The sequence below is a fragment of the Squalius cephalus genome, assembly GCF_949319135.1.
Source record: "Squalius cephalus genome assembly, chromosome: 11".
Classification (NCBI taxonomy): domain Eukaryota; kingdom Metazoa; phylum Chordata; class Actinopteri; order Cypriniformes; family Leuciscidae; genus Squalius; species Squalius cephalus.
Window position 1 is genome coordinate 11,003,898 of NC_137132.1, and position 10,476 is coordinate 11,014,373.

Here is a 10,476-nt window from a genome sequence, read left to right on the forward strand (position 1 = left end):
ATAACGGTACTCCCCCGATGTAATGTTTGCACTGGTATTTCCCTCTAAATTTGGAATGATTAACATGCATAGATTCAGACGTTCACATTGTAGATTTTTTATGTTCCATGTTTACACATTACACTTCAACAGTTTTCATACTTAATGCTACGTTTCTAACCACAAGAGAGAGAGAGAGAGAGAGAGAGAGAGAGAGAGAGAGAGAGAGAGAGAGAGAGAGAGAGAGAGAGAGAGAGAGAGCGAGAGAGATGTTGCTATCTTAGACTGGGGGAAATATCTGCCATCACGGAAGACTGACTGAAACAAAACAGAGAGAGGGGAAGTTCACAGTATAAATACATAGAGAGTCAGTCAACCACTCAACCTCACTCACATGAGAGAGAGAGAGAGAGAGAGACGTGCGGACGGAGCTGAAGAGTCACTGAACATTGAGCTGGCTCTGTTAGAACGGTTATTCGGTTATTAGAAACATTTTGCGCGTGTGCTTGTATGGAACTGGACTGGAATTTGTTGTTGGATATGATTCTCGACTGACATAGACATGGATTGGATCTCATGGGTTTCTTTTCTGGTCACATTGATGCACATCCCGGTTTACATAGCAAGTAAGGTTTGATTGATTAGGGTTTTTTGGGGGGCTTACTCTTCATTTTGCAAGGTGACAATAATAACAATGTACTGTACTGTTACATTTTAGAAATACTTTTATTTAATTTGTTATATTAAACAATATTTGTCATTTTAAATGAAATATTCTTGAAAAGATTATGTCCACAATACTGAAATAAAAATACAAGAATACGCAATAAATATAAAGTGCAAGTGGGCGCTTGACTTGAACTGTAGCCCCCAGTCTCTGTCACAGCAATGACGTGAGTGACGTAAATTCCTCACCGAATTTGGGCGTCCCCCTGTGACCACTGCATTGACATTTCTCAAATGAATAGCCTATATAGCAACGACTATATGTTTTTTTTATTTGACTGTAGTGAATATTCATCAGCTTTTCAAAGGTATGTTTTTTGTTAAACCAACATAGAAAATACAAGAAAACACAGATAGAGAAAGCACAAATTTGTGTAATAATTGGATTTTTTTTTTTTTTACTCAACCCCCAACCAACTATACCCAGTCATCGCTATTACATTGTATTGTATAGCATTGTGTAAGTTATTTTTGAAACATTTTGAGTAACGGTTTGCTTGATGAAGTAGACATCCATTAGCAAATTGACTTCATTTAAACATGCCATGCCACCTACATCTGGAAAGTACTGCTGATGGACAATAAATACAGGGCATCACGTGTGAGAATGCTGCTATGACGGGAACAAGAGCAAATAAACCACTTCTCTATTGGGAAGAGAAGAGTCTGGGAAAGTCTGAAGATTATTCTGACAATATTTCTATTTTGTTTACAGGTAAAGAGCTAGACTTTGACATATGGGAGGGAAATGTAACTGCGCTCTGGTATCCCCCTGAAGGAGCCCCCATACATGCCCTTTATCAAGTACTGCAAGCACCGTAAGCAGTCTTAATATAGTTTCACAGTTTACTAAACATATTATTTTGGGTTTCCTTTTTGCCCACCAGGAAGTTTAGAGTGCTCCAAAAACTAATGTATTTGTTTTTTTTTTCTCTTTTAGGTATGTCAGTCATAAGTGGGATATTGTGCCAGAGTGTAACATGACTACAGAAACTAGATGTGAACTTGGGAACTTTTTATTTAAACCCGACATGAAAATAAAGGTTGAATTGCAAGGAAATGGCAACTTTTCCTGGTCAGTGGTGAGAAGAATACGTTTAATTCAGAGTAAGTATTTCCAGGACTTTTTCATTGTGTTACTATAGGAAAACAACTGTTTACCCAAAAAATAAAATAAACTAACTGAATAAAACAGCACTAGATTAAGCTAATACTCAATCTTTTAAGTATAAAGAACATCAGGTTTTACTGTCTACAAAGATAAGGTTTGTTTATTGGCATCAATGGTTCCATGAAAAACCTTGTAACATCCATGTTCTTTCCATGTTTTAGGTAAATTATTGGCTCCAGAATTTGACCTGTCTTTCACTGCTAATACGGTGAAGGTTAAGATTCACAGAAAGCTATTTCTCAAAGACCTTTTTGAATATGGACCAAGTTACTCTGCCATTATGTATCCCAAAGGACAGGAGAGTCAGGTTGGTTTTTTTAATAGACAAAACACCCCCCTCCTCCCTCTCTCCCTTTACAATACATTAACTTGCTTGTTATTTTGCTTGGTGTTGGAATCTCTAAACCTGTGTTGTCTCGGATACAGGCTAAAACAGTAAGCGATGATGATGACGAAGATGGTCAGGTGGAGTTCACTTCATTACCATTATGGCAGGAGTATTGTGTCTATGTAAAAGTGGAGATGATATCTGATGATGTGAGCAACACCTCATTACCACGGTGCATACATCCATCAACAGGTATGCATTTGAATAAATAATAATCTTCTATTTTTACACAGCTCTCTCAAATGGAATAAGAATGTGACTGGTCAATATAACATAATGACTGCTAAAATGTATATTTCACTGTTGTATTGATTTATTTAGTAACTAGTATGTTGCACAAATAACCCCCTTCAGGGTGATACTGATACAAGACCCTTATTCTTTGCATTTGAGTTTTTTATGCGGTTGTTATTAATTCTTTGTGAAATTTCAACCACTGAGGCTTAATGTTGATTCCTCTTGTTTGTCAGATATGTCTATGGTGATCTACATGGCAGTCATTGGTGTTGTTGGAGTTATGACCTTCTTCATGTTTGCAGTCTGTTTCTTCTTAAGGCGTCCTGGCAAAATGCCGGCTGTTCTGGTGAGTCAACTTTGTGATTTTTAAATAATAAACCACGGTTCTTTGAAATCCTTGAAAGTTTGTGAATCTGAAAAAAAAAAAACATTTCAAGGCCATGGAAAGTTTTTGAACATAAACATGCATAGATACAGGTCCTTGAAAGTACTTGAAAGTTTTCTGGAAAAAAATCCATATTATTCTCTCCGGTCCGCTAATGTGTTATTTCGCCAACACTTCGTGGCCTATGCATACTAGCTTACTTGATTTGCGTTAGTTACGCACATTTATACGTTACGTTAAGTGTTTTCCGCGTGAGGTACTTTGTGTTTAGGTCCCCACATTAAAGTCCTTGAATTTGAGGGTATTGGACCTGGAAAGTCCTTGAAAGGTCCTTGAATTTGAAGTTAACCAAGGTGTGGGAACCTTGATAAATGTAGTTTCATCAAAACGAAAAGTGTTAGAGCAAGCCAGTTTCAGGATCCTAAAAAGACAATGTAATCTAAAGAAGAGTAGTGTCAGTTCTCCTTTCGAGGAAAAGTAGCAGAAATGGAAGTGCTGGGGATTTACGTATGTTTTACGTAGACATGATCTCATTGACAGTAAAAAAATCAAATGCAATATTGTGAAATAGTTTTACAATTTAAAATAACTTCTATTCTATTTGTATATATTTCAAAATGTAAATTATTCTTGTGATGCAAAGCTGAATTTTCAGCAGCCATTTCTCCAGTCTTCAGTGTCACATGATCCTTCAAAATTCATTCTAATATGCTGATACAGCATTTATTTTAAATGGACATCTCTTGTAACATTTATAAATGTCTTTACTTTCACATTTTACTTAATGTATCCCTACTGAATAATAATATTTCCTTTAAAAAAATGTTTTGTTCTTTTGTGAGATTAACTATTAAGTGTTAACCATTATTTTATCATATATTATTGTCCATCAGAAATCCGCTGTGAATGGATGGCACCCTATGCATGTAGGATTGATCCAAGTGGAAACCGTCACTGACAAAGGATGGCTGCTGATTAGCAACAAAATGGCGGCAAAGAGTAAAGCATTTGGTGAGGACGAGGAGCTTTCTGAGGATGACAAAGAGAGAAGAGAGAGTACAGACAGTGGCGTAAGTGTGGGCCAGCAAAACTCGCTTAAGAACAGAGGCACAGACGGACATACGGGAGAGGAGGACAGCGGCTGTGGAAGTCTGACAGGAACCGAGGACAGCGGTCTCAGCGGTGGAAGAAGAAGCCTGGAAGAGCTCCCTTTCCTGGACGGAGGAGTAAATAGCAGCAACGGTGAAAGAAAAGATTACAGTGGCTTGGGAATGGGAAACAAGGATGATTTTGACAATCTCCAAGGGGCGGATGGTGACCTGTCTGAGATTGTAGTTGTTGGGGATGGATATCGTAGTCAGAGCCCTTCTGCTGATGCTGAAAGTAAGGCGACGGTTCCATGTGATGTAGACACTAAAATGGCCAGCCCTAGCAGTGGTTATCGGTCTGGTCATGTGACGTGCTCGTGTTCTGACTTTGAGACTTGCATTTGGTGCAAAACCAGGAAGCTCCTAACAGACAGTGGTTCATTGTCTCATGAGAAACTCAGTATTACTGATAACGACAATGACAGACCAAGTTATTTGAAGAAATCACCTCTACAGACTGTGAATGTGCTAGGACTGGGAGATTTGTCCTCCCAGTCAGATGAGAACTCCAGCGAGTCATCGCTATTCATTACCTGTCCACTACTTCTACAAGAGCCCTGCCAACTGGACACTTTGCCTCTTACATTAGGAGACGTAGAACTGACATTCACGTGAGATATAAGACGTTTTCATGAATGTGTAAGCAAATATGGGCCGAACAAAGCACATCTGCTTCTCCTCCTGCCGTTTGCTCCATTTTTTGTTTAGAGTAACAGCAGAGAGATGCTAAATACTTTGCTAATACTAAGCCCTCAGAATAGGAGCTGTCCCTCAGAAGTGTGACTTCCTGCAAGCACCGGGTCATCATTTTGTCTAAACGTTGACCAGAGAGGAGACAAACTGAGTGATCAAGAGTGAACTAGTATCAGAATATGATGACGATGAGATGTTACCAGTTCTTGACGTCCAATGTGACACATCCCACCCACCACTGATGTAGTTCATTTATTGTTACATTCTTGTGTTCATCTATTGCAATTTTGCACATGAATTGTACGTATTTACATTTTATGTATCTACTGACATTTTTGATGTGCTGAAATTTGAACATTTCATATTGGGACCAATGTTAGCACGATATGGGATTGAGTTACGGGCCCTACATGGGTTTGTTCTTTGGGTCCACGTCGGCCTTATCTAAATTAGCCTATATTAATCTAACCATGAAATGTTGGCTAGGTGTTGAATGTGATGAAATGATGGTAAAGGTGATGCTGATGATGATAATAATAATAAAAATCTAGATTTTTACATTTTATGAAAATAAGTGGTGCTTTCCCATTCCCAATTTTTCCATCCACACCCTCCTTTCATTGCCGTGTTTGATATGGTGTTTGAGCGTGTTGTTTATTGGCCCAATTTAAAAGAGTCTTTGCCACCACCTGTGGTGAGTTTTTTACTTTAAAAAAATCTTTAATTTCTGTTCACTTTAGTGTCATTTTAGTCAGTCAAACGATACAAAGAATTTAAAATAACATTTTTCCAAAAGTCTTTGGAAGATCCAAATGTGAAACCTTTGAATCTGCATTTTACCAACAAGAACATATGCAAATTATGAGGCAAGAATATCTTTTGTGAAGAGATATATTCAAAATACTAATGACACAGGAAAACCCAGCACTTCCTCTAGTGGAAACCCACGAAAACCTGTGACTGTTTGCCCATGAAAATGACTTGTACTTTATACTAGTGATTTCCTCTAACAGCATATCAACATATCAAAGCTAATGACAACCACAGCCACTTCTAAAAAGAAAAACCCAATTGAATTATGAATAAAGATAAGCTAACCCCAACCCTTATCCCAGTAAAGCCCTGCATATAAACACATCTTCCGTAGCAAAAACTCAGATCTTGTGCAAACCCATTACTCAGTATTTCCATACTGTCACTGCGCTGTGACGAAACACAGCAACTGAATGAGAAAGCGACGCTCAGCCGCAATCAATGACCTCCATCTTCAGATAGGGAAGGAAACAAAAAGTCCTTTACCCACATCAACGTCTCAGATTCAACATGCTGTCACCCAAATCTTAAGGCTCCATTCATAATAAAAGAGAAAATAAACAAACTCTTGTGGAGATTCCACATTACGAAAAAAAAAAGTGTATCTTTAGAAATAGTTCTTGTCACTGTAATAATTATCGGATCATTTTTTCGGGGAAAGTGATGATTCTGATATGGACTAAAATACAACATGAGGATTGATTTGAGTATTTCCTTTCTCTGAAAGATCTTGTGTTTACAGTCATTTTTAGAACAGCAGGTACCTTTGCTTCTCATCTCAATAGCAAATCAGTTGCTCAAAGAAACCACATAACTTCATCTGATGCAAAACACGACAACAACATTTATACCCTCCAAACGCTCCATCATAAAATCTCACACATGTTCAATTCTGAAAGTATCAGGCGGATGCATAGTGAAAACGGTTCTCTTTCTGTATTACAGACTAGTGCACTGAAATCAGTAAATGGGCAGTAAGTAATATTTAATTTTGTATAGGAAAGTCAAAATGGGCATATCTGGAGAAAGCCATCCTTTAGCACTCCTGTTCACCGAACTGTTACCAGGTGTTTTCAAACATTTTGCAGCAAATGACCCCAAAATATGATGATTCCCTTTTCTAATATATAAAGGCAGCTTTATATCATTAGAAAAAAAAAATTGTAATAAAAGAAAACATGTTTCTAAACACAAACTTTTTTTCCCCTCTAACTATTAATGCATAACCCTGAGGCATTTTCAGTTCACTTTAAATTAATTTGTATAGAGCTTTTCATTTGTCACAGTTATGTTCAGTTTGTCTTTGCTATCATGGACTTCATTCATGTTTTCATTCATTCTCGGGTGGTTCTTCAACTACAGGCACTTTTGGCCTTGTGAACTTGAGGGAAAAAAAGTGTTCAAATCAAAATCGTCACAGTATAACAGTTAAATATAACTAGTCTAGTTTAATGATCCATATGAGAATGCACTTACATTATAAGACAAATTGGTGTTTTTTGACATATTTTCCAATCCGCACTGAACAAATGTCATTTCCATCACATGCAAATATTTGATTATTATTTAAAATTATTATGATATACATAATTTCTTAACAATGTAAGACCACTTTCACACATAGTTTTACCAATTTATACCTATTGCAAATACCATAGATTTGTGGATTAAGTAAATTAACTGTCGTGAGGCCCAAACACAAAGCTTACATCCACCACAACCTGAAATATAATATTGCATTGGTTAGATACATTTCAGAAAAATAACTACTTGTGTTATTACATTAAGTGGAACATTATCCCATAAACTATGCAGAAATTTTTAATGAGTGATTAGAATTGTGTACATATTTTTGAAAAAGTTATGAGGTGGTGGAAATGACTGGGTGTTGTGGAAATGACAATGAATGGACGTCCATGTAGAAAAACAGAAAACATTTATTTGAAACCCATTTAACAAATCATTAGTCATTAGTCTGTTTGGTTCCATAACCAGATGAACAGTTACAGTCTTACTGTAAACAACTTTAACCACAAATAGTCACATGAAAAATTTAAGTTACGCATAAATTGTAATTGTAAAATTGTAACATTCTAATTGGTTAGATTAAACATGGAGGTTTGTCCAGAGGGCAATTATGGTGACCAGACGGTCACCATAATGTGTGAGAGATAATGTGCATGAAAGTGAGGTAGTGTGTGTGTGAGAGAGAGAGACAGTTTATGAGAGAGGGAGTGTGTGTGTGTGTGTGTGTGTGTGTGTGTGTGAAAGAGAGAGAGAGAGAGAGAATGTGATTCTTTTGCGTTGTCCACGCTATGACAAATCTGCAATTGGCTTTACAACCCCTCTTTCTTTTTTCTTTATGTATCTCTCCCTGTCTCTCTTCAGTCGCTTTTCATATTTGACAGGGTCCTCTTTTAGTCTGTCCCTATAGGACTGAGACCTTTCTCCAGTTGACTTCCGCGGCATCTTAAAAATAGATGAAAAGGCATTTCAATAAATATATATTTTAATAAATACATTAGCGTTGTACATTTCAATAAATAAAATATTCATATGTAACCACTCAATCTGTGAATTGCACCTTGTAAGCATAAATGTCATTTCCACCTCACCTTTGTCATTTCAACCCAAGAAGGTAATGTGGTGGAAATGACAATCTGTAGGATATTTTGCAATCTGTACGGTATTTTGTAAAAAAAATCCAAGCTAGTATTACAGATTAGCTATGAATTGGTAGCTAGCATTGCATGCATGCAAAATACATCTATTTGTGTTAAAAAATCAATTTATTTACAAACTCATTTGATGTTACGCCATGTTTGGAAATGACATACAATAAAAATATTTTCATTTCAAGCAATATTTACCTTGAGTTTTCTTCTACAAGTTGCTGAAGAAATTTAAAATCTCCTCACTTTTATTCATATCTTTCACATCTACTGCAGTCAGATTCACCCGTGTTCACTCTGAAGGAATCACTCACATGACCTGTGCACTTGTAATGACACATCAAGGATGTTAAGAGGCTAAAAGCAGGTTTAAAACTTGCCCCACTGAAGTCAACAGGGTGCAAATTTTAAAAAGAGGATAACACGGTGTAGGCAACACTGATTTTTGACGTTGTTTTCTGTAATGACAGCACTCCAAATTCACAAAAAAATTAGCTCAAAAATGAATGGGAGTCAATGGAATGCTAACAGCAGGTGAAGTTCTGCTACAAGATGGTGGCACGCGGCCGGCTTCAACTTCCAGTCGACTTCCTTCCCGCTTGGCAAAATCTGCGCAGAATCGATCACCGGTGATCAGCGCGAGATGCATGCCGGTTAGAAATGTGTCCGAGTGCGGTCCGACTTGCTCTGATGTCATGCTGACGTATGTCAAAAATCTCTCGCGAGTGCAAGGCGCACGTGTCGGATTCTGCAGTCGCACTGTAGTTGCTCTCCACTGACTGCGCTGATCACATAACGTATACACATAAAACATGATATCAGAGTTTTAAAATCAAACATTTTAAAAGAGAACAATACATCACGGTTGTTTAAACCAATGAACATTAAGCTGTGTCATCAGTAAGTCGTTTCCCATCATGCTTTTGATCAGCGCAGTCGGTGGAGAGCAACTGCGCTCGACTGCAGAATGCCTTGCGGTCGCGAGAGTTTTTTGACATACGTCAGCATGACATCAGAGCAAGGCGGACTGCACTCGGACACATTAGGCTTGTTTGAGATGCGCCTTGCCTCGCCTGAAATGTAGGCGAGAGTAGGCGGCTGCAGTGAGAGGAGGAGTGAAAAAAGCGCAGGCAAGCCGGACAGATCTCTCTTCTCGCAGTGGATCTGACACCTGTGAGATCAAAGACGGATATCGCGGGATTCACGGGATTCACGCTCGTGCACAGTGTTGCTAATAAACTGGATGGAACTTAAGTTCTGTTGCTTTTATATGAAAATAAATATAATGAACAAGACACCCAAAGTAGCCTACTTATTTAATTCCATTCCAAATACATGTTTATCAGTCTTTTTTCTTTAATACAGACATGTGTTTTTTTTTCTTTCTTTTTTTTTAATAAAAATGACATTGCATAACCCATAGAGATCGCACTGAGATAGTTTAGGAATATTACCACATAACGTATACACATAAAACATGATATCAGAGTTTTAAAATCAAACATTTTAAAAGAGAACAATACATCACGGTTGTTTAAGCCAATGAACATTAAGCTGTGTCGTCAGCAAGTCGTTTCCCATCATGCTTTTGATCAGCGCAGTCAGTGGAGAGCAACTGCGCTCGACTGCAGAATCCGACAGGTGCGCCTTGCGCTCGCGAGAGATTTTTGACATACGTCAGCATGACATCAGAGCAAGGCGGACCGCACTCGGACACATTTCTAACCGGAATGCATCTCGCGTTGATCACCGGTGATCGATTCTGCGCAGATTTTGCTCATCTCAAACAAGCCTATTTCCTTGAAAACCACTCACGTCATGTACGTCAAATTTCGTCAGCACGTACAGCACGTAATGCCTACCATACCCGCGAAAATATTTCTTCTTTACGTCGTGCCGTTTTGGAGTTAAAGCCGCAAAGCTATTTTTGAGTGCTGTAAGTGAATTCTTTAGCTGCGGTACTTTTTTTTGACTGACAAGTTGGATTTATTGTTTCATGTGCCATTGTAATGATAATACGGCAGGTGTATTAGTACTGCAACACACCCTTAAGTGTGCATTATCAGAGTTTTTTAGTTTAAGGGCAAAAGAGGTTTAAATGACAGGAGGCGCTGTCGGGACGGTTGAAACGTATCACTCTAAAAACTGCTGGGTTGTGTTAACCCAATTTTGGGTCAAATATGGTCTCACCCAACGTTGGGTTAAAAATTCAATTTAAAAATGGACAAACCCAGCCGTTGGTTTACATTTTTAATGTAACCAAT

General features: G+C 37.9%; 1 protein-coding gene across 1 annotated transcript; it reads left to right on the forward strand.

The window, feature by feature from the left end:
* Positions 1–285: 285 nt before the first annotated feature.
* Positions 286–6,128, forward strand: il10ra (interleukin 10 receptor, alpha). Its single transcript, XM_079886999.1, has 7 exons — positions 286–605; positions 1,421–1,523; positions 1,646–1,812; positions 2,038–2,183; positions 2,303–2,456; positions 2,735–2,847; positions 3,780–6,128. Exons 1-7 carry the CDS (start codon positions 542–544, stop codon positions 4,647–4,649), a joined length of 1,617 nt encoding a protein of 538 aa, XP_079743125.1. The 5' UTR covers positions 286–541; the 3' UTR covers positions 4,650–6,128.
* Positions 6,129–10,476: the final 4,348 nt, after the last annotated feature.